Source organism: Mustela erminea, chromosome 18 (assembly GCF_009829155.1).
Source record: "Mustela erminea isolate mMusErm1 chromosome 18, mMusErm1.Pri, whole genome shotgun sequence".
NCBI lineage: Eukaryota > Metazoa > Chordata > Mammalia > Carnivora > Mustelidae > Mustela > Mustela erminea.
In genome coordinates this window covers 60,788,122-60,810,840 of record NC_045631.1, presented here as the reverse complement: position 1 = coordinate 60,810,840, position 22,719 = coordinate 60,788,122, and the positions used below count along the sequence as shown (strand labels likewise).

The window sequence follows — 22,719 nt, the reverse complement described above, 5'->3', positions numbered from 1 at the left end:
CATTTTCTCCAATTAGCCTGGCTCTGCCTGAGCAACTCCAGCCCACGTGGCCCGGGGAGGCTGTGGACACCCCACACCCCTGAGCTCCGCGGTCACCTTCCGCCGGCGCCTTGAAGCGGGGGCACCCGGCCCACCGAGCAGTGTATGCTCTCGGGTCTGACTCCTTCCTCCTCCCGGGGCACTCCCGACCCGTGAGCACAGCCCCCACGCCATCTCCACTCCCGCACTAGTTCCCGCACTAGTTCCCCAAGACGGCGACCTGGACCTCAGCGTGCGCCCCCAAACAGTTGGGCTCCGCACCCCAGTGCACTGCCTGGCTCTTCCGGTGTAGGACGCTCGCTCCCCTCAGGGTCCCGGCCTGCCCGGTAGGGTGCCCACCCAAATACTGTGGACAGGGTCCTTGCTGCACACAGCCGCCCAGCCGCGCGCCGGTGTGGAGGGGGTCGGGCCCCTGGGCCGAGCGAGTGTGTCAGGACCACAGAGGTCTCAGGGGAAGGGCTGCTGCCTTCACTCCGTCATTCCAGTTCCCGGCGGTTGGTTTCCCCCCATTTTATCTGGATCGCCTGCCAATGCCCTTGCAGGGCCTGAGTCCAGCCCTGGCCGGACTCCAGGATACAACCAGAGGTGTCCACACGGGGCTGGTGGGAAGTGCGGCACGGGGGGTTTCTCTAGGCGTCCCCCACCGTTCACATGCCTGTTTGGGCAGATGGTGACCCTCTTGGGGTCTGGGAGCCAAAACAAACGGCGGACGGGCCATCCACTCTGGCGCAGGGTGTGCTGAGCCCCTCTTCAACCAGCAAGGGAGGGCGGCCGGAAACCGCTCCAGCGGGGGGGGGGCGGGCGTGGGGGGCACACTGTCAGCCATGAGTCATGTTTGGGACCCTCTCGGGGGTTCCAGCTCCAGTTCATCTGTAAAGTGGGGACTCCCGGAGGGAGCACACTAGCTCTCGGCCCCAAGCGAGGCTGCTCCCTTCTGATGGGGAGGCCCTGGCCCAGTGCGTACCTCTCCCTCAGCCCAGTTGTCCCGGGTGTGCCAGGCAGCCCCGGCTTGGACGCTTTATTGTCAGAGAATACACGTTTCCTTGAGCTCGGCCTGCTGGCGGGGCTCCTCCCAGCGCGTCCCCCACTGCACGGAGCAGGTATGCAGGGAGCCCCCAGCCCTCAGACCACCCCACTGCGGACGGTGAGCAGCGAAGCCACCATGGCTCCCAGCCCTCCTGCCGCCGCCGGGCATCTGGCTCTGCGAGGTCCAGCAGTGCTCTCTCTCAGCCCCTGAGTCCGGCCCTAGCTGGGCCTCCTGGGGCCTCCTGGAGCTTTAGAAGGGGCTCTCGGCCAGCCCGGGGAGACTGCTGACCAGGCAGGGGTCTGCAGAAGGGTCCCGGCCAGTCTCATTGCTGCTGCCTCCGGATCTGGAGAGCAGCGGCTTCTCGCTGGGGGGGTCGCCAGTGGGCCGGGCTGGGGGTCCGAGCCTGCTGGGGTGGCGTTCTTCCCGCAGTGAGCGACCGGCACGCCAGCGGTTCCAGCGCCGCAGCAGCTCCGACTGCACCTGGGGTGGGGGCAGGGCAGGTCGGGCCTGTCCCACAGTCCCAGCCTCCCAGCCTTGAAGGACTGCGGGGCCCCAGGTGCAGAGCAAGGCAGGTTCCAGCCAGAACACTGGGCTCTTCCTTGTCTGGGCACCCCCTTCACCGTGTGCTCCCCAAGGACCAGCCCAAGGCCGTCTCGGGGTCCAGCGCCCAGAATCATGGCGACTGTGACCAATAAGCGCAGAGGGGCACGAAGGGCTACACCCCCCTCCCCCCAGCTGCACGGGGGAGGCCAGGGAGCCTTGGTGCCGCTCTGTGCCTGGCTGCTCCCCGGCTGCACGCTAGGACCAGACCTCCCCACCTACCTCCTTATTGAGGAAACAGTACAGAACAGCCACCAGCAGGCCCTGGAGAGAGGGGCCAGTCAGGGCGGCACCCAGGCGGGGGGGGGGGGGGGGGCGGGCAGGTGGTTACAGGGGGCGGGGCGGCACCTGGAAGGAGCTGAGGAAGAGGTCGAAGAAGAGCTTGGCAGAGCGCAGGGTCCCCTGGGCGTGCTCGTCGGTCACGAAGGCAAACACCACCTCATGGACCCCCAGCAGGGGGATGAGGGTCAGGGTGGACTTCGCCAGCCTGCGGGTGGGAGTCTGAGCCGCCGGGCCTGGCCCCGCCCACGGGGGGCCCCGGCCCGCCCCCCCGGCCCGCCCCTCCTGGCCCCTGCGGTGGGGGGGGTCTCGGGCTCTGCTGGCGGCCCGCACCCACCGGAACTTGGAGTCTGTGTGGCGCATCTGGCGGGCTCGCAGTTTGGCCGTGAGGATGAGAAGGATGCGGATGAAGATGAAGAAGTTGATCTGCGTGTGGAGGGCGCGGCTCAGGACAAGCCCGGACCCCGCCCTGAAGCCTTCCTGGCCCCCCTGGCCCTGGGGCTGCTGGGCCCCCAGCTGGGGACGAGCTCCTGAACCCGAGGCCCGGGTCCCGCCTGAGTGCCAGGGCCTCGCTCCCTGTCTGCCCAGGCAGGATGTCAGGCGAGCCAGCAAGGGGGGACCGGGGCGGGGTTGGGGCGGGCAGACCCCAGGCCTCTCTGCCCCGCTCTGTGGGGCCAGCAGGGGCTGCACGTGCGCGTCCTCACCAGGATGGCCAGGAACACAGGGAAGCGCAGGATCCACCAGAAGGCCATGTTGTCGTTGCGGGTCCAGCACCTATGGGCGGGGCCAGCTCACACCCCGCCAGCCCCCCACCCCCTGACGTCACGGGGCTCCAATCAGCGCTTGGGGTAGCAGGGGAGATGGTCCTAAAGGACCCCCATCCTGGGGCAGTCTTGCTTTCCCGCCCACCACCACCTCCGACTACAGGTGCCCCCCCACCGCACCCCAGTGCTGCCCGGGTACTCCCCACAGACCCAGCCCAGGGCGCCGAGCCCAGAAGGGGTGAGCCCGGGGCCGCCTTGGGTCCAAGTTCTGGTCGGCTCATACTCACTGGATGTTCTCAAACAGGCACTTGACCACGGCCCAGGGGATGACAAAGAGCATGGGGGCGCCTGCGGGGAGGGGGCAGCTGTGGTCCGGTGGCCCCGGCCAGCCTGCCCCCTACCGCGCCGGCCTACTCACCCCAGCCGATGCCCAGGTAGAGGGCGAAGAAGCTCCTGTCCGGGAGGGCGGCGAGGCCCAGCAGGCTGTGCAGGTACACACCCTCCACCAGCAGCCAGCTGTAGTTGGCCACCACGCCGTACTGCATGAACACTGCGGCCACCCGGCAGCCGGCCACCGCCTGGCCGCAGGGGCCCATGAGCTCAGGTCACACCCCCCCCGCAGCCCTGGGGCCGGGCGCCCGGAGGCGTGGGTGCTCACCCCGTCACTCAGCCAGACGCTCACGCGGAGGTCATCCCCGATCTTCTGGCTGTACCGTGTCTCGAGCAGCGCATCGATGACCAGCACGGAGCTGGCCTTGAGCACGAAGGACGCAAACAGGTTTGCGTGGATGTAGTTCCGGGTGCAGCGGAGCTGGCTGCGGGAACAGGGGTTCAGGGCCCGCCTGCTGCCCGGCCCGCGGGGGGGGGGTGGCGAGCGCTGGGTGGGGGTGGGCGTACCTGAGGCCCAGCAGGAGAGCCAGAGCCAGCAGCAGCGCCCCCAGGGACAGAGAGTACCCCACCGTGTACATCACCTGAAGGCCGCTGTACATCTCGGCCACCTCCTTCTACGAAGGGTAGGGGCTGGTCAGGGCTGAAGAGCCACTATGCCCGCCCCCTCCCCTCCGGCCTGGCTCCTGCCGCACCTGCCGTGGGCTCACCTGGCCCTTGAGCTCATGCTCATCCATCTGGCACTGAGACGCGTTGCGCCAGGACTGCCCCCGCGGCCCGCGCACCCACTGCCCATCGGGCCCGCACTTCTTGAAGACAAGGCGGTGCTGCACTGGGGGCCCAGGCTCCGATCAGCACCTGAGCTCTAGCCTCGGCCCCCTCCGCCACCCCCCACTGCCCCTCTGTGGTCACCTTTGGGGTGCCAGGGCAAGTACCAGGGGCAGGACGTGTTGGCCGTAGTGTTGGCAGGGGTGTCCGGCCAGCAGGCGTACTTGTCAAAGGTTCTATTACAGACCAGCTCTGCGGGGCGAGGCAGGACGGGGGGTGCCCCTCAGCAGGACGGGGCTCCTCCCGGAAGCCCCCATACCCCACCCTCTGCCCCCAGCATGCAGTCTCCCCCCAGATCTCCCTGGGTCCCGGCAGCCGCCTCCCCCTCGCGCACCACCCCAAACCCACCTGAATTTGCTCCTCCCTCTCTGGGGCGGAACCCCTGTCTATCGGCTTCCTTCCAGGGTCCAGGGTAAGCTCCATAGCTCAAACCCCATCCTTCCCTCTGCCCAGTCGGGGCCCCCTCCCATGGTCAGACGGTGGTACTTGGCCTGCTGGCAAGCTGCTCCTACCCTAACCTCCCGCTGTGACCCTAAGGGGCCCTCAGGGCTTGTACGGAAGGGGGTGCCCGTCCCTGCTTGAGCCCTCCCCGGGAGGGCCCATCTCCCTCTCCTGCCTAGGCCTTGTGTGGTCTGGCCACTTTCGTGGGCTGCCTCCCCCCAACACTGGCTGCCCCCTGGGCCTGGAGCTCCACGGGAGCAAAGCTGGTGGCCCTGGGACCAGCAAGAGGGCGGGGCGAGGGCAGCGGACACCAAGTTCTGAGGCCGTTCTACCATTTCTTTTATATGCTGGTGTGTGGTCTCGGGGACGTCCCTGACTGGCCTCTCCATGGTTCCCTATCAATGGGGGACAAGGGAATAGGGCCTTGTCCGGCAGGGAGCTCCATAGCCACTGCCTGGCCAAGCCCTGGACTTGGGGGAGCGGCCAGGGGCTCACCCGTGGGTGGGGGCAGCAGGCTCAGGTTGGAGAGACACTGGTCACCGTAGAGCTTCCACTTCTCGAACAGGAAGTCCATCACCTGCGCAGATGGGGCCTGTGGCTGGGGGACAGAGGGCGGGACAGGTGGGACAGAGCCGCGTCAGCAGGGGGTGGGGGCCCCGCCGCGCTCACCTGGCAAAACAGCAGCAGCAGCAGCAGCAGCAGGTGGGGGCAGGGCGGCGGGGCGGGGCACATGCCTGTGAGCGGCCACCCACCCACCACATCGGGCTGGGGCCGCACTGCCAGGCAGGGGGGTCCTTGTGGGGGCTTCCGGTCGGAGCAGCAGGGCCTGTGGACGGACAGCCACGTGAGAAGGCCCGGCTGGGTCTGCTGTGGCCAGCGGGCTGGGGGCTTTCCTCGAACCACCCCGCTGAGCCTCGGGTCCTATAGAGGAGGCAGGAGCCGGGAGGGAGAAGACACCCCAAGGAGGAGCTCTTTGCCGGCGACGGGGCAGGGGTCTGGCCGTGCGCTGGGAGGTGCCGCCCAGGGTCCTGGAGGTCCTCTGTCTCCCCTGGGTGGAGCTGGGTTTCCCGTGGCCCTGCCCGTGGCTGCCTCTCCTGCAGCTCACACAGCCGGCGAGCCCCACCTCTGCGCGCTGGTGGTGCTTCCGTCCTGTGGGGAGCAGCGACCCGGGACCCACCGCCTCCCCTCGGCCCTGCCATCCTCCCCCCCCATTCTTAGCCCCTGGGAAAGGCAGCGGGCCAGGCTGGGGCGGGGCGCCAGCGCCATCCGTCACTGTGGTTGGTTATCAAGGTGGCCCCGGGCCAGCTCCCAGCCCTGCCCAGGGGACCGGGAGTGCAGGCACAAGCTCAGGACAGTCCCGTCCCACACAGCACCCTTCCCAGGCCCTGGGGTATCCCTATGTGCCCTCTGGGCCCCACACAAGGCTCACGCCCCGCCCCTGGGGCACGTGGCGCAGGTGGCTGGCAGCACAGTCCTTCAGGATGGTCAGTGCGGCGGCCAGGGGCCCAGACGTGGGACCCCCGCCCTCCTGGTGCTCGGGGGGCCTGGCCCAAGTCTGGGCAGAGCTCCGGGCCAGAGCCGCATCTGTTCTCCTCTCCTGCTTTCTCTGACTCCGATTGAATTCCTCGGGGGCAGCAGGGAGGGGCCCTTTAGGGCCTGGGCTGTGGGCCCCGTAGGAATGACTTGTGTGAGCCCTCCAGGTCTGCAGATGGGCCCTGGCAAGCAGTGAGCAAGAGATGGATGGATGGATGGACGGTCGGACAGATGGACGGACAGCCAGTAGGCTGGAAGATAGCGAGTGGCCGGGGTAAGGGGGGCCGCACGGGGTGCCAGCTCAACCCAGGACTCCCCTGAGACTACCCCCTCGCCCCTGAGGGGACCCTGAGACACTACCGCGGAGGGCGAGAGAGCTCAGGGATCCAGGGTGGGCACCTAGACCCCAGCGTGTTGTGGGGCTCCCGACCCGGCCCTCAGTCATGGGTGCAGGCCAGGCCTGGTGGAGGCCTCACCCAGCGGTCACGAGTCCCCAGTCCCTGGGCCAGGTGAGGCATCACCGGGCTGCGGGCTCAGGAGAGCAGGGGCCAGGGTGCGCATGACCCTTCCCGCAGGAAAGGTGCCGCAGGTGGAGACTGAGGGCAGGTTCGGCCCCCTCCAGCTCCGGGGTCACCCGTGGGGGTTCATCTCCTGATTCTGATCGGGCAGCCCTGTCTGCTGCCCGGCCCTTGCCCAGCCAGGCTGGGAGGGTAAGGAACAGCCCAGAACCAGCCTCTCGCAGGCTGTGCCCAGTGGCTGGAGGGAGAGCCGGGCAGGCAGGCTCGGGGGTGCAGGGCGGCCCGAGCCTGGGTGAGAGCAGGGACAGTGGCAAGGGCTGGCTGAGAGCCTGGGCAGGAAGGCAGATGTTCCCTGCCCAGATGCCCTGCAGCTGGCGCTAGGGGCCGACAGCAAAGCAGCTCCAGGACTGCAGGGCTGTCCCTCAGCGAAGCTGTTGGCGAAGCGGGAGCCGGGCCTGCCGACTTCCGGCTGTGCCAGGCTGAGGCCCTCAGGCCCCTGCCGGGTGCCCGGATGTGAGGCCGGCCCGTTTCTGGTTCTGGGTCGAGGGTGCACAATTTCCCTTTTCCGAGCCTCAGTTTCCCCCGCTGGTCTAGTGGGGGTCCCTGCTTCCTTGTCATGAGGCGTCAAGAGCTCTGCCACCGGAAGAGAAGGGGGGGTCTGTCGTCTCCAGGCCCTTCCTTCCCGTGAGCCCCTGACGCCGGCAGGGGGTACCCTGTGCTGAATGAATGAGCTTGAAACCCAGGTGCTGAGGTGGTCAAAGGCACAGGCCCAGCGGTGCCAGTGACCCTGCTCCCAGGGTCTCCCCCCTCTGCCCCAGTGTTAGCCTTATTACCCTTGGTGGAGCCAGTGGGGGGGAGGGGGCGCCAGGGCCCTGCAGGACGAGCCTCCGCCCTTCATGGACCCAGCGGCCCTGCTCCCTCCCAGGACCTGGACGGTCCCAGCACAAATATGAGCTCCGGGCTGGATGTGCGGCAGGGCTTCACGTGGAGAGTCCGGGGTTGCCAAGGGGATCTCCCCTCCCAGCCCCTCCGCCGTGCCCTCAGGGCTTCACGCAGCCCACCTCCCACAGGGGTGGAGGGGGGCTACTGGCCCCAAACCCCACAGAACACAGCACTCCTTGGTGTTCAGGGCCCCGCCGGCATCCTAGCAGTTCCCACTGGGGTAGCTGAGGGACTCCCGGACCGGAGCTGGAGGAGGCCCCCAGAATGGGTGGGTGGCCTGTCAGACAGGCAAGGGTGCAACGGTTACCCGCACCCACCGCTTGCCCCAGGATCCGAATGGGTGGGGAGGAGGACTCCAAGCCTCAGAAGGGTCTGAGCTGGGGCGGAGGTGGGGGGGGGAGGCTGTTTTTGTGAAACCAGAGCAACTAGCAGGAAGGTCATGGCCCGTGGGGTAGGCTCAGGGGCCAAAGGCTGTTGACAGAGAGGGATTCCTGCTTCCTCCCCACCCCCCTGGGGCGGGGCTGACCCGGATGCCGCCAGGGTGCAAGTCCCCACCAGCGGCAGTCCCCCCAACCCCCGCACCCCGGCTCGGAAGGACCCAGACACAGCCAGGCCCGTCCTCGAAGATGTGAGTGTCCAGACGTCAGGGGGCCAGTCGGTTCACGGTGGGGGCCTCGGAGGCTGGAGGTGAGAACAGGGCAGGGCAGTGACCCACCCTCCCTGTGGGTCAAAGTGACAAGTGTGGGCCCCACAGAAGAGCAGACCAGGTGGGGTGCCAGGGCCACACGCCCCCTCCCAGGGACACCCAGGCGGAGGGGATGCCGCTGGGGAGTCCTGGGGAGCTGGGGCCCTCCACAGGGGACAAGCAGGGCCACCCACAGCGCCAGGCCCCTGGGGTGTCCCCGCGGTGCTGCACGTGGGCCCCTTGGGGAGAGCGACGAGGAGTGGCCGGCAGCGCGACAGAGTGCCCAGGGTGGGGAGGGCAGGGGAAGCGCTGAGCCCCCCCACCCAGCGCCTGAGGGTGCGGGACCCAGTCGACTGTGAGCGGGAAGGGCCCATCTGGGGGTGGGGACCAGAGGGGTCCGACAGGGGTGAAGACTGCGACACCCCAGGCCCCAAGACCTCCTGGCGCACGACTAGGGGTCCCCGCCCGCTGTTGCCGTACTGCCGATGCCGTGGGCCCTGGCCGCGCCCGCCCGTCTGTCCCCCGACCGGCGGCCCTGCGGGGCCGTCCCCTTGGACTGGCCAGGTGCTCACCGTCTGCGGCTCCGGCTCCCGCTCCGGCCCACGGCTCCCTGCTGCCCTCCGCGCCCGCCGAGCGCAAACTTTCCAGCGGCGACGCTGGGTGGCGGTGGTGGCGGTGGTGGCGGCGCAGGCGGGCGGGGGCGGGGGCGGGGGCGGGGGCGGGAGTGGCCTGCGTAGTGGGGGAGGGAGGAGGGAAAGGGGGAAGCCGCAGACGGGGGTCCCTGTCTGCCCCTCCCCGCATTGCTCCCGCCGCCCACCTCCGTCCCCCAGGCGCGCCCGCGAGATCCCGGCCGGCCCCGGACCCTGCCTGCGGCTTCGCACCCGCGGCGACCCCGCGCAGACCCCGCCCCGCAGACCCCGCCCCGCAGACCCCGCCCCGCAGACCCCCGCGCCGCGAGCTCGCCGTGCGCACGCCCGCGCCTCGGAGCCGGCTGCAGACCGGGTCATCCCGGGCCCACAGCTCCCCGCGGGACTCGCAGACGGACAGCGGGGTGACCACCTCCACTGAGGTGGAGCCTGGGACTGCGCCCCCTCCTCTCGGTCCCCCTCCCAACCAGCCCGTGTGGCCATCCTCCGGCTTCTTTCCCAGTGCGGAGCGGATTTGCTCCGAGGACTGGGCCCCCACTAACCACCACGGCAGCTCCTAAGTGACATTTCTTTCCCGCCGCAGAGCAGACTGGACGGGGTGAGGGGGGACGGAGCAGGTGGGGAAGGGGGTCCCCCTGGGACCCCCCATTTAACCCTGGGTCTCTGGTCCCCCTCTCCAGCACCACTCACTCAACAGCCCCTTGGGTGGGACATGCCTTTCCCCACCGGGCTGCCCCTGCTTCTCCAGGGCTGCCCTGTGGCCAAGGTGGACACTCGGCTCCTTCTCTCCTTCTATCCCTCCTCCCCGGGCTCCTGCCCCCAGTCACCCTCCTAGGATGTCCTCTCCTGTCCCATTTCCCTCCCCAGGTCCAAGATCTGAATCCCAGCCCATACTCAGCGCCAGTGACTTCTGGGCCACCAAGCCCGGTGGACACTTTGGGGCCACATCCTTCCTGGCCATTCAGCATCCTGGGACCCTGATGGTCATGTCCTCCTAGAAAGCCCTCCTGTGCCTGTGGCTCCCTGGCACCCTCCTCCTCATCTGCACGCCCCTCTGCTCTCTTTCTCGCTCCCACAGCTCCCACAGCCCCACCTGGGGAGCCCTCGCCCCTGGGCCACTCCCCTCTCCTCAAGGCACCTCCAACACCCTCTGGCCTCTGGACACCTGGCCCGTCAGCAGGAGGGAAAACCCAGGAAGGTCTCCTGTCCATCAGCAAGTCTTCATTCTCCTTCCGGTGTTTCTCTGCCATCAGTCTGGGGCTCCTCTCCGCTGTCAGCCCCTTTCCAGCCACCCACCGTCACCCAAGACGTCCTCCCTGGCCCAACAGGTCAGCAACTTTGTTAGATGCTGTCCTTTGTCTCTGGGGCCCTTAACCCGACTCTACTTCTGTTTTACGGGGTGCTGGTACCCATGGGCCTCTGTTTCTCCCAGAGCAGAGCTGACACTGGTCCGCACTGCCCTGGGACGGATGGACAGACAGCCGGCCTTTAGCGGGTCTCCGCCTGGCCTCTGTCTGGAGTCTCACAGGAGGGGCTCCCAGGGCTGCACGCATGTGTCGTCAGGTGCCCTCCAGACCTGTTCCTGCCGCCCACCTGAGACCCTGCCCCCAGAGCGAGCCTTTCTCTTTTGGTTCTGGGACTGGGCCAAAGGCAAAGATCAGAGGCAAAGGTCAGAAATTCTGGCTCTGGGACGCCTGGGTGGCTCAGTTGGTTAAGCGGCTGCCTTCGGCTCAGGTCATGATCTCAGCGTCCTGGGATTGAGTCCCACATCGGGCTCCTTGCTGGGCAGGGAGCCTGCTTCTCCCTCTGGCTGCCTCTCTGTCCGCCTGTGCTCGCTCGCTCTCTCTCCCTCTATCCCTGACAAATAAATAAAAATAAAATCAAAAAAAAAAAAAAAAGAAATTCTGGCTCTGCCTGGGTAGGGGCTGCCCGCCGCCTGGGCAGAGGCCGCAGGTGTGGGAGGAGGGGGCCATGCGAGGTTTGTGCCCAAGGACTCCTTGCCTGCACCTCCACCCTCCCCACACCCTTCCTCCAGCTCCTCACCCCTTTCTGGGGGGTGGAGCACGGTGTGGGTGGGCACAGATCTCGGGGTTACCCCCTTCCATCCCCTGGGAAACCCGGCCCTGCAGCCCTGGTGGAGTCCCGGCCAGGAGATGAGTTAGAATGAGTGCAGAGCGCCTGGAGCTGCATGGGGGGTCACACCTGACCCAGGTGACGGGCGACGCAGTGGGGGGCGCATGGCCTTGGTGGGTGCCGATGGGACAGATGGGGGTGGGGGCCTTCCTGGGGCTGGGCCACCTCTATTTACAGAGCTGATTCATAAGACATAAACAGAGAAGGAGCTGGGAATGGAGGGGGCTGGGCCTTCCCACATAGCCTCTGAGGGCCGGAGAGCTGAGGAAGGCGGCTGCTAGGGACCCCATGGGAGTGGCGTGTCCCCGGAGGTATGCAGGCTCCTGAGGTCTGGGGAAGACTGGGGCGGAGACTGCCCTCCCCCGCCCCCACGCCTCCTCCCTGGCCCCTGGAATGCAGGCTCTGTCCGTGGGTTCTGCAGAGAACACCAGTGGGGCTGAGTTCAGGCGCTTGACCCCGTGGGAGGGAGGCTGTGGCCCCAGGAGGCCCTGCTTGCCTGTCTGCAGAACCAGACGGACCTGGCGACCACGTTCCTGGGGGCTCATGATGGCAGCAAGGAGGGCAGGGGTCCGGACTGGCCAGTGCTGGACACAGACCCAGTGCAGAGGGACGCATCAGGGCTGACGGAGGCGGTGGTGGGCGTTGGCCGGCCGGACAGAGCCGCTGCCCGTGGTCCGGGCGGTGTCTCCCACACACCTTCACGGGCCACGGACGCCCGACTTTGGATATAGTTTTATCCCCGGCGTGTATCCCACAGCCTGTCCCAGAGGTGTCCCCAGTGTCAGCCCGAGGCCCCTGAGAGCTGTTCTCGGCCGCAGGAATCAAGGAGCAGGACCACCCAAAGCGCACGCAAATGGGACCTGTCCTGCGCCTCGCTCTTAGGTGGGGGCGGAGGCCACGGGCCAGCAGCCGTCCTGGCCCGAGACAGAGAACCCCGGGCAAGGAGGCCGCGGGAGGAAGCGGGACGGGCCTGCGGGTTCCCCGGCGGCGCGGGCGACTGGCCAGGTAGGAAAACAGGGCCAGAAAGGGCCTGGGGAAATTAAAAATATAATGTCGGAAATTCTTCAACTCTAACAGAAGGATTGAAAGGCTAAGTTGGGCAAGTCTCAGAGAAGACAGAGCCAAACCCCACGGGACAGACCGTGAGCCCCGCGCCCGGAGGAGGCCCAGCACCTGAGCGACCAGCGCGGCTCTGGCCAGCAGCTTCCGACCGGGGCGGGGCCGGGGGCGCTGCGGACTCGGTGCCCAGTGCTCATGTTTCCTTTTACAAATGTGTGAGACGGGCGCCTGGGTGGCTCAGTGGGTTAAAGCCTCTGCCCAGGGTCCTGGGCTCAAGCCCCGCATCGGGCTCTCTGCTCAGCGGGGAGCCTGCTTCCGTCTCTCTCTCTGCCTGCCTCTCTGCCTGCTTGTGATCTCTCTCTGTCAAATAAATAAATAAAATCTTTAAAAAAGAAAAAAATTAAAATAAATAAATAAAACTTTCAGAGCTGATAGCAGCTGAATTCGCACCTGAAATTCTAAAAAAATAGATAAATAAAAGATAAAAACAAAAGAGGGAACGAAAACTGTCAGTCTCCTCTGACGCGCCCACCGTCCCCTCCTGCGCCCCCCGCGCCGTGTGTCCGCACCCCGGCCTCCGATCACACGCGCGCGCGTGTCCAGATGAGGCGTCAGGGAGCGTGGCCTGGGGGGCGCAGCGTGGCCCAGTCTGCGGCTCCTCCATCCCACGCGACGTTTCCGAGGCCACACGTGTCCCCCCCCGCCCCGCCCCGGTTGCGTGGGGCCGGCGGCTCGGCCCGCACCGGCGCCGCCTTCACATCAGCTGCGCCGGCGCTCGCCCCGCTCGTCCCGCAGCTCGAGCTAAAGTCCCCTTTGTCGGGGCCTGATGCCCGCGCGCAGAAGCACCCGAAATGGACCGTTCAGGGAAGTTTCTCAAACATTGTCGTGCCGCCACCGGAATCAAGATACGGAACATTTTATCACCCCAAAGCCCCTCCTGAGTCTTGTCGCCGGGGCTCTCCCGGGGCCCCAGGCCGCCCTGCCGGGACTTCGGTCCTACAGCGCCGGCTTTCCACGAGTTCCCTCGAAGCGCACCGCGCGGCCCTCCGTGCCTGGCTTCTGGTCCTCATCACGGAGCCGTGGAGGCACCTCTCTGTCACAGCCCGCTGGGCCACGGAGGCGGCCACGACACGCGAGCGCCGCTCCTCCGCTCACCAGCCTTCCGAGGCCCGATTCCCTGGTCGCCTCCGCCTGCTGCCCGGCGGGGCCGGTGCTGGTCCCTGTGGGGACCTGCTGTCCCTGCTCCCGGAGGAGGCACCTGGGAGCGGGCTGTGGGCTCACCGGGCGGCGTGGGCTTCACTTCGAGAGAAACTGCTGGGGAGCCCCGGGGGCGCGGTCCGTGGAGTGTCCGCCTCTCGGTGTGGCTCGGGTCACGGTCTCGGGCTCCAGAGACCGAGCCCCACGTCAGGCTCTGTGCGCGGCGCGGGGTCTGGTTAAGACTCCCTCTCCCGCCGCCGCTCGCCCTGTGCGCCGGTGCTTGCGCGCTCTCCCTCAAAAGTAATTACGTCAGGGCGCCTGGGTGGCTCAGTGGGTTGGGGCTCTGCCTTCCGCCCGGGTCATGATCCCAGGGTCCTGGGATCGAGCCCCGCTTTGGGCTCTCTGCCCAGCGGGAAGCCTGCATCCCCCCCCGCCCCCCGCCGCCTGCCTCTCTGCCTACGTGTGTCTCTGTCTGTCAAATAAATAAATAAAATCTTTAATAAATAAATAAGTTACATTAAATTTGTGTTTCTGGTGGTTCACTGCTAGTGCATACAAACTATCTTTGTTTTCCAAATATTGACTTTGTATCCTACGGCCTCCCTAAACTCACTCGTCAGTTCTGTGTGCAGTGTCGATTCTTTGGGTTTTCTGTGGAGGCGAACGTGCGGTCTGAAGACGGGAGATGCGGCTTATCCATCCAAGAAAGATCACCGATGCCCGCTCCTGCTGTGTTGGGAGGCGCCTGCTTGCTTCGTCCTGTCATGAATGGATGTTGGATTTTATCAGACGACTTTGATTTTTTATGAAATGATCTGATTTTTCTCAGTCTATTGCTGTGGTAAATGACACTGATTTTCAGACGTTGGACCAACCTTGCATTCTGTGGTCAGGAAGTATCCTTTCTGTATATTTCTGTATTTCATATGCTAATATTTTGATAAATTTTTATTTTATTTATTTATTTGACAGACAGAGATCACAAGTAGGCAGAGAGGCAGGCAGAGAGAGAGGAGAAAGCAGGCTCCCCGCTGAGCAGAGAGCCCGATGCGGGGCTCGATCCCAGGACCCTGAGATCATGACCTGAGCCGAAGGCAGAGGCTTTAACCCACTGAGCCACCCAGGCGCCCCTCACTTGTAGAATTTAAGAGCTTCGTGGCTATATGTGTTCACCAGCACAAAGCTCTGTTTTGGTTTTAAGTGTGTGCACGTACATCTTTTTCAAGTAAGGCGCTGAGATGCCAGGTCACTGCTGGGGGCAGGTGCATCTGAGGAAAGTCCCCAGCCAAGGCTCCCTCCTTCAGGGGCCTCTGCCAGAGCTGGAGATTTAAAACACCTTCAGGGGACCCCCTCTCCCAGCAGGGGTCTTCAGTTGTGCGAGTGTGAGCCGCGGCCCTAGGATCCTGTGCCCAGGCCGGAGCCTGCTCCGTGCGGCGGGCACTGCCCCTCCTGCTCCTGCTCTCCAGGGTTCCTGGTCCTTCCCTCAGACCCAAGACATGGAGGGTCCTTGGTGCGTGCAGACTTGCTTGTTTGGGTAGGGAATGTGATTGTGCGTGCGTGTGTGTGTGTCCCTGTGCGGGTGTGTGTCCCTGTCCCTGTGTATGTCTGTGTGTGTCCATGTGTGGGTGCATGTCCGTGTCCGTATGGGTGTCCGCGTGCGGTTGTGTGTGTCCGTGTGCATGTGTGTGCCCGTGTGCGGGTGTGTGCACAGGCCCAGCTGGAAGGCCCTGGGGTGCTCACTGCCGTCTCTGAGTCTCCGGGGGGGAGGTCAGGGAGCAGTGAGGTGGCAGAAGAGCCATGTCCAGGCCCCACCATGCCCCTGGGGGAAGGTCCCGGCTGACCTTTGGCTGTGGGTCAGGCCTGGGGGCCGCTTATCTGTCCCTGTCCATTGGCACAGGCCCAGCACTGCGTAGGGAGAGCACAGACCTCCTGTCCATCTGCAGACAGAAGCTGGTGCCACCAGAGGGGCGGGCGGGAGCAGGAGTGTGGGCTTTGTGCCTGTGGCTGGGGGGAAGCAGCCCCTGAGGCAGGCCCTGGGACAGGGTTTGGGCCTCAAACCTCTGTCCTGCCACCCCCGGGATCCTTCTGGTCTCCACCCTCCCGACCGACCTTCTCCACGGCCCTCCCTGACGGCGGCCCCGTGGCTGATGGCCCTCCTGCCCGGTGTCACCACTCCTCCAGGCTGGATGCTGGCCCTAGCACCGTTCCAGACACGGTCTGCTGAGGCACAGGGAAACTGAGTCACGCAAGCGTGGCCAAGGACCCCCAGGAGGGGGTGGCCAGGGCCCAGAACCCGTGCACTTGACCTGCAGGGACTCGGGGCCCTGAGCCCAGCCTCAGTGGAGGGCTGTGGTTTCCACCCCCGCGTCACACACAGGGAGCCTGAGCCTTCAAAGGTGAAGCAGCGGGCACAGACTTGCCCGCTGCCCCCCGGCCTGTGCTGGGGGAAGGGCCCAGGCCCCAGTTTGCAGGAAGGGGGCCGGACCGAGGACAGTGGCATCCTCCCTCCGAGTGACCTCCATCCTCTGGGACACCGGGTCCTGGCCTCTGTCTCGCCGGCTGCCTCTCGCCCCGAGCCACCATCCAGGTCATTATCCTCTGCTGGGGCTGGATCGAATCAGGCCACTTAGAGGGAGGGTGGCGGCGGGAAGGGGCCCTGGGGCCGCCAGCTCTCGATGGGGCCAGGTTCAGGTCAGCGACAGAGCAGGGGGGCAGGGGGGCGGCGCCACTGGCAGGGACGGCCGGGGGACAGGTGGTGGATGGGCCCCGAGGAGGCCAGAGGGCAGGGGGCCCCTAACCCAGGAGGTCATGGTGTGGTGGGGACAGACAAGCCCCAAGCCCCCGTCTGGGTCATCCAGGCGATTAGGACGGGAGGCAGGCTGGGCCCTGGGCTCCTGCAGAGTGAGCCAGGCCAAGTGCGCAGGCAGAGGACGGCGCACGGAGGGGCGAGAACCAGGGAAGCCGCAGGAGGGATGAAGCCTTGTGGGGCGCTGGGTCGGGCTGGCCGGGAGCCGCAGCTCTTGCGGGTCAGTCCCACTGATGCCCAGCCCCGTGGCGCGGGTGACCTTCCACGGCTCCCTGCGCCCTGGCCCTGGTCTCCGTGGGACACAGGTGGCCCGCAGACTGGCGCCAGCCACCCTCTCTTGTCTCAGCAAGGGGACTCAGCAGAGCCCTGGGACGGGGAAGCTGGGGGCTCCCTGCCCCTCCTGTCCCTCCCTCGCGGGGTGCGGGCAGCAGGGTGGGGACAGATGCTCACGCGTCGGACTGGCGTGGGCCGCAGGTGGGCAGGGACACACGGGCCACAGCCCTGGGGCTTTGGGGGTTGGGGAGCACGACGGTACTGTTGAGGGTCAGGCTCGAGCCAGCAGGAAGCCCTGAAGTCACCACGCGGGGATTCGGGGCAGCAAGACCCAGAGGTGCCTGTCAGGGCCCAGCTGAGTCCCCCCACGTCGGGGCCTCAACGTCTCAACCTCCAGCACTTCAGGGAGTGACTGCAATTAAGGTAATTAAAGCAAAATGAGGTCACAGGGTGGGCCCTGACCCAGTAAGACCAGGTCCTTCTAGAAAGGGACTAGAGCGCGACTCCTGCAGAGGAGCACCAGGAGAGGCCCCGGGGACACCCCACCCCCCCCTCCCTCCTACGCCCCCACTCCCGCCTCCGGGGCCTGAGCAGAGGCCTGAAGGGAGGAGCCCGGCTCGCAGAAGCTGGCGTGGAGGGCCGGTCCGGCCTCCCTGCCCTGGGCGGGGACGGGCTAGCGCAGGAGGAGCCGCTGGCCGGGAGCCCGCAGGAGAACTGGAAGGGAGTGTGAGGACTCGGGAGCAGCCGGAGGAACTGGGCAGGCCCGGAGGAGTTTATGCACAGCGGGGGCCTTCGGGCCCAGGCAGGGATGTGTTCCTGGAAGGAAGCCGGGGGTGGGGGGTGCCAGGGCCTGCGGTGAGCTGCCTTGGGAAGAACCGGGGAAGGGCCAGGAGACAGAGGGCGGGAGGGCCGGCCGGGCTCCTTCTGCAGGATCAGAGCACCTGCGCCTGCCGAGGTCCCCGGGGCGCCCTGAGGGCAGACGAGCGGCCACGCCAGGCTCTGGGGATGTCGGCAAGTTCTGGATCCTCCTTAGGCCAGGGTCGGTGGGGGGGGCCCGCCAGAGCTGGGGTGCCCATCGTTCCGTGGGGTGCCCGGTCCCCAGATGGCCCAGCGGGCGGCAAGGTGGGTTGGCTCCCAGGGAGCTGTGACCCACGGGAGCCTCGGACGTAGTGTCCTAGCAGAGTGCATTAGCTACCGCCTGCTGCGTAACGAATTATCCCAGATCCGGCCACTTACAGCAGCAACGTGTACCGCCTCGCGCTTGCTGGGCGTCAGGAATCTGCAGGTCCTCACAGGCTGCTGGCCAGGGACAGCCGTTCCTTCCTCTGTGGGCTCTCAGGAGCGAGCGAGGCGGCAGCCAGCTCCCTGAGGAGTGTGTGGGGGAGTGAGGGCAGGACCGAAACCTTCTTGTAACTAATCTCGGAGGGGACATGCTGTCACTCGTGTCACCGTCTGTTGGCCGAGGCACGCCGGCGAGTCCAGTCCACGCTGCAAGGGGTAGATGGGGACCCCCTGGCCTCTGCACCCCAAAGCCAAGAGTGGGTGACCCCCTCAGAATTTCAGACCTGAGCCTGGGGTGTGGGAGCCACATGGGCCTTTCGAGGACTGTCGATAAGGGTCTGTGCCATTCCTAAGGCAGGACACCCAAGGAACCATGGGGCCTCCCTGTGGGGAGGGGGGTTGCCGACGCGGAGACTGGTGTCCACCTCGAAGACCTAAGGCAGGCCCTTCCAAAAGGCAACATGGAGTGCCTCGTGGGTGTCCCCAGAAGACGTGAGGGCAGGGACTTGGACAGCCACAGCGGGACACCTCAGATCGCCAGCAGCTGGAGCAGCCTGTGTCCGCTGACGTGTGAACGGATGTAGCCGGTCCGTCCACACGGTGGAATATTAGTTGGTCTTAGAAAGGACATCCTGGCACCCGCTTGCACGTGGACGGACCTACAGGACACGCTCGTTGACCTCAGCCCATCACAGAGGAGCAAATACTGCATCATTCCCCCAGAGGACTCGCAGTCGTAGAGACAAAAGGGCTGGGGGTGCCAGGGGCTGGGAGGTCAATGTTTATGGGGACAGAACTCCAGCGTGGGAAGGTGGATGGCAGTGGCGGTGGCGGCACAAGAACATGGACGTGCTCAGCGGCACCGAGCCGTCCGCATGAACGTGGCACATTTCGTGGTACGTGTCGTTTACCACGCTGATTTGTTGGGTGATGCAGGGGTTTGATACTGTCCGGCCTGAGCCGGAAGCCAGCTGGATCCCAGATCCTGTCCTGGAAGCCCGGGCGCACCCTCTGGTCTCGGGGATGGACTCGGGGTACGCGCCTCTGTCCTCGTTGCGAGACAAGATGCCCGTGCTCGCTGCTGCAGGACTGCCCTTCATAACTACCACCCGCCGGCAGGCGGCTCCCACTGTCGCAAGCTCGTCTAGTATTTGGAAATATGCCGCATGACTGAAGGTATTTCTGGTTTTAAGTCATTGAAAACTCAAACTGACTGGAAGAATAAATGGGTCACACTGAATGACAGAGGGGTCGGCTTCAGGAGAAGCTTGATCAGGGCTGCGGTTCTGTCTCTCGGGGACTGTCTGTTCTGCCTGCCCTCTGTGCTGGCTTCATCCCTGGGCTGCCACACTGGTCTTGTCACCTGATGCACATGCCTCAGACACACACAGAAAGTGTGGGGCACCTTGGTGGAGACTAAGCTGCTTTTCTGGTGCCTGGTCCCACGTGGCTTCAGCTCTGACTCACCTGGGGAAAGGAACAAGCTAAGCTGCCTGGCCAGGGCCCAGATCACCCCGGAACCACTCTTCACCCAAAAGAGTGTAGCTATGCCCTGCTGGCACGGGGAGCTCTGAGCCTTCCAGGGTCAGACAGTGGGCCCTGGAGTCCTGTCTGACCCTGACCCCCCCAGGCAGGAGTCGCCCACAGAGCCCGCAGAGGCCAGGCCTCCAGGGAACACAGGGGTCAGGGGCCAAGCCTGGGCGCTGGGATCTGTCATGGGAAGTGGGGCCCCGGTGGGCTCCAGGGTCCCCAAGAACGAATTACCTGTCTTGTGTCTACTGCCAGGTGTGGCCCCTCCAGTGTCCTTTGAGGGCAAAGCCGGCCATAGTGGCTGGTGCTCCGAGTCTCCTCATGGGAGGGCCTTGGTGTATCATGCTGGGGGGAGAGGGAGCCCCATGGTGGTCCTAGTCTTTCTGGCAAGGCTCACTGGGAAAAGGAAGCTGCACTCACTTCCCCGAGGGTTGCACACAGGGCAGGAGGGGTGGTGGAGTGATCCCGGGGCCCATGCTGGAAACAAGCAGGCCCCTCTCTGTGCCCCTGCACTGTACCTGCCCCCAAGGCCTGGGGTCACATGGTCCTCTGCCCCCTTTCCCCACGGCCCTGTGCGCCCATGGGACCCATGACTGCAGTCCCCAAACCATTCAACCAAGGCAGCCAGAGGCTTCCACACTCGGCCCAAACTCGGGGATCCCCCTCCTGCTGCAAACTGCCCACTGTCTCCTGCTGGAGTCAGGAGGGAGGACAGACACACTCCTGGCTGGACAGACCAGCTGTGTGGTCTAGCATGTCCCCCTACCTGCTTCCCCCAGGTGGGCGCAGGCCCCTCAAATGTCCTTGGCCTGCCTGTCACCCTCTCGGGCGCCCCTCTGTGGTCCCGTGCTGGCAGCCGTGTGGGACCCACAGAGAGGCCCGGGGTCCTACCCCGGTGCAGGAAGCACGTCTCCCTGGGCCCCGCCGCCCCTCGGAAGTCCTGGGGGCTCGAACCACCTCTGAGCCCCGGGTTTGGGAAGCTTGTATTTTCCAGATCAGTATTGTTCCCAGGCAAACCCGGAAATAATTTCTGCCAATTCTTCCTGTGCCGGCTTCGTGTGCTGGCTCCTCTTGTCCCCTGGGAGGCGTGTCCTCAGCGGCTGGTTGGGCACGAGGAACCCCGGCCTGGGCCCCGCAGGGCAGCACCCTTCTGGGTCACTAACCCCCCCACCACCCACCTGACCCTACCTGCTCCTGCTACGAGGTCTTCCTGGCCACGGGCGGCCCGTGACTGCCACCCAGTGGCCACCCTGGGGGTGACAGGCTTTCCGCAAGGCGGTGGCCTGCTTGGCGGTGGACCTGCTCACCCCCAGCTCCTTCTCCCAGCCACAGACACGTCCACCGAGCAAATGACAGTGGGCTCTGCTGGGCCGGCCCCGGTGGGCCGCCTGCCTGGGGGGCACAGCCAGAGGAAGCCCTCGGCCCGACGGCTGGGGGACCCGGCTCTCGCAGGACACCGACCCGCAGCATAAAGGAACACCACGGGGCAGCAGGCAGGCGGGTGCAGGGACGGGCTGCACTGCCGCTCTGCCCGGGCCGTGTTCTCCTCCCTCCCGTGGGGGTGGTGGGCTCCCCAGAGGGGCGGGAAGGGGGTCCGAGGCCCGGGGGGACGCAGCTTTCCTCGGGGGGCTCCCGGGCCGGCTGGACCTCTGCCCTTCTCACAGCCGCCTGTGGTGTCCTTCTGCTCTTCCAATTTTTTCTTCTTCTTGTGTCCTATATGGCATTTTAAGATCTTTTTTTACTTTTTAAAAGATCTTTATTTATTTATTTATTTATTTATGTGAGAGAGAGAGAGAGCGCGCGCGCAGGACAGGGAGAAGGTCAGACAGAGAAGCAGACTCCCCACCGAGCTGGGAGCCCAACGCGGGGCTCGATCCCGGGACCCTGAGATCACGGCCTGAGCCAAAGGCAGAGGCTTAACCCACTGAGCCACCCAGGCGCCCCTGGGCAGAAGCTTTTTATCTTGATAGAGTCCCAATAGTTCACTTTTCTTAACAGCTTTATTGGCATGCCGTCCCGTCCACGCGTTTGAAGCACGAGGTCGGGGGTTCAGAACAGCGCTGGGAGCGCAGCCGCCACGCGGTCACGTGCAGAGCCCGCCTGCCCGGCCCGGAGCCGCATCCCTCTCCCCAGCCTCACGTGGCTGCACACGTTCCTTCCTGACACCTGTCGGAGGGATCGCGCTGGGTTTGCCCTCCTGCGTCTGGCTCTGCTCCCCCGGGCGCGGGGGGATGTCTTCCCTGTCCGCCCCTCCTGTCGTGTGTGTCGGGATGTCCTTCCACTGGACAGACAGCCACGTGTGGGTAACCATCTGTCCTCTCAGGGGCCCCCGGGCCACCCCACATGTTGGCAATGGCATGTTAGGGAACGGCAACCCCGGGGTGGGGGGAGTTCCCCCAGGGCCACTGGCCTCATCTCTCTGGGACAGCCTGGAGAAGAGGAGCAGCAGCTCGTTGTCCCCTGAGGAACTGCCAGCCAGGGGCAGCCTTGTGCTCCCCGCACCTGACTGAGCCCCCGGCCTCACCCAGGCCCCCTGACAGCACCTGGCCCCGGAGCCCCAGCGCCCGGGCCCTGCCGGCCAGCCCGCACCCTGCCTCGGGGCTCTGCTGGCCTCTCCCACTTCCCTTTGCTCCCCCTTGGCCCTGGTCCAGGCTCTCCGAGCTCCTGCCCGAGCCTCTGTGCAACCCGTCGGTTAGTGTCGGGCTGGAGGCATCGGAGCGCCACGCTCTTCTTCTTGTTTGTTTGTGAGAGAGGGAGCCGGTGCGCAGGGCTGGAGGGAGGCACGGGGGACAAGCAGGACCCCCCAGTGCCTGCGGAGCCTGAGATCGGCCGTGTCTGACCCCTGATCGACAGAGTGCCCCGGTGTCCCCCTCCCCGCTGTGTCCTGAAGCGCATCACGGCTGCTCCGCGGGCTCTGTGGGAGAACACATTCTCCGAGGACAGGATCCCGAGCTGTTTTAATTTTTTTCCTCTGTCTCTCTTTTTTAAGATTTTACTTATTTATTTGACAGAGATCACAAGTAGGCAGAGAGGCAGGCTGGGGGGGAGGGGGAGCCCATGCGGGGCTCGATCCCAGGACCCTGAGATCATGACCTGAACTGAAGGCAGAGGCTTAACCCACTGAGCCACCCAGATGCCCATTTCTTTTTTTCTTTCTTTTTGTAGTTCCAAGTTTGTTTGTTTGTTTTAATCTGGTTATTTAAGTTGGGGTAAGAGCAGTCTGGCGGGTAAGAGGCAGTGACTCAGCACTTCCAGACTGAGCCAGCCGCTGGACAAGCGTCCTCTGAGACCCTGTCACCTGCCCGCCCCAACATCAGCGAAGTCTCCAGAGAGGAGTCCGTTTCCTGGCTTGTCTTTTTACCCTCTGCATGTTTGTTTCCTAAACTGCACACTTGACTGAAAGCATACCGTGTTTGTCTCGCGGGCTGGCGTGACACCCTCCAGCTGCGCGCCCACGTCCGGCAGCGACAGGACCGCATTCTGGGCAGAGGAGTGACACGCCTGTGCTCTTTTAATTTCTAGGTAGGGTTGCGAGGGGCAGAACTTCCGTCTGCGGGACATCGGCCAGTCTCTTCATACTTTTCTGTGAACAGCAGCTTGTTTTCCCTTTGGGGACCCTCTCCCCACTCTTGGGCTGCAGAGCCTGGACACTCAAGCTCGGCGGCTCGGCCTGTCCTGGGACGCCTGAGTTTGGGGTTGACTCTGGTGGGGTCCGGGAGAGCTCATCCGGATCTTTGCTCTCCCCTCTTC

The 22,719-nt window shown here is 65.4% G+C and overlaps 2 protein-coding genes across 4 annotated transcripts; one reads left to right on the top strand and one right to left on the bottom strand.

The window, feature by feature from the left end:
- Window positions 1-1,022: 1,022 nt before the first annotated feature.
- GCGR (glucagon receptor) lies at window positions 1,023-5,123 on the bottom strand. 2 transcript variants are annotated; one of them, XM_032322152.1, is made up of 13 exons: window positions 5,035-5,123; window positions 4,861-4,963; window positions 4,009-4,116; window positions 3,807-3,928; window positions 3,607-3,713; window positions 3,368-3,524; window positions 3,128-3,287; window positions 2,997-3,057; window positions 2,650-2,719; window positions 2,283-2,371; window positions 2,015-2,153; window positions 1,889-1,930; window positions 1,023-1,546 (listed from the first exon to the last, which is right to left on the bottom strand). In XM_032322152.1, exons 1-13 carry the CDS (start codon window positions 5,095-5,097, stop codon window positions 1,316-1,318), a joined length of 1,452 nt encoding a protein of 483 aa, XP_032178043.1. In that variant the 5' UTR covers window positions 5,098-5,123; the 3' UTR covers window positions 1,023-1,315. The 2 variants fall into 2 exon arrangements, with proteins under 2 accessions (XP_032178043.1, XP_032178044.1); XM_032322153.1 differs by lacking the exons at window positions 4,861-4,963; window positions 5,035-5,123 and adding an exon at window positions 4,273-4,846 and having other exon boundaries at window positions 4,032-4,116.
- Window positions 5,124-5,186: 63 nt separating this feature from the next.
- Window positions 5,187-12,002, top strand: LOC116578166. 2 transcript variants are annotated; one of them, XM_032322196.1, is made up of 3 exons: window positions 5,187-6,172; window positions 9,769-10,018; window positions 11,581-12,002. In XM_032322196.1, exons 1-3 carry the CDS (start codon window positions 6,106-6,108, stop codon window positions 11,864-11,866), a joined length of 603 nt encoding a protein of 200 aa, XP_032178087.1. In that variant the 5' UTR covers window positions 5,187-6,105; the 3' UTR covers window positions 11,867-12,002. The 2 variants fall into 2 exon arrangements, 1 of the variants encoding a protein (XP_032178087.1); XR_004280755.1 differs by lacking the exons at window positions 5,187-6,172; window positions 11,581-12,002 and adding an exon at window positions 7,970-8,045 and having other exon boundaries at window positions 9,769-9,858.
- Window positions 12,003-22,719: the final 10,717 nt, after the last annotated feature.

Bases quoted from the DNA above. Each gene is read 5' to 3' on its own strand.
- GCGR (XM_032322152.1), bottom strand. From the start codon at position 5,097: ATGTGCCCCGCCCCGCCGCCCTGCCCCCACCTGCTGCTGCTGCTGCTG. The intron at 2,372-2,649 runs GTGAGGACGCGC...CTCCACACGCAG, and splicing joins CTGTGTTCCTGGCCATCCTG to ATCAACTTCTTCATCTTCAT. The intron at 1,547-1,888 runs GTAGGTGGGGAG...CCCCCACCCCAG, and splicing joins ACTGTTTCCTCAATAAGGAG to GTGCAGTCGGAGCTGCTGCG.
- LOC116578166 (XM_032322196.1), top strand. From the start codon at position 6,106: ATGGATGGATGGACGGTCGGACAGATGGACGGACAGCCAGTAGGCTGG. The intron at 6,173-9,768 runs GTAAGGGGGGCC...TCGCTCCCACAG, and splicing joins GAAGATAGCGAGTGGCCGGG to CTCCCACAGCCCCACCTGGG. The intron at 10,019-11,580 runs GTCAGCAACTTT...TGTATCCCACAG, and splicing joins CGTCCTCCCTGGCCCAACAG to CCTGTCCCAGAGGTGTCCCC.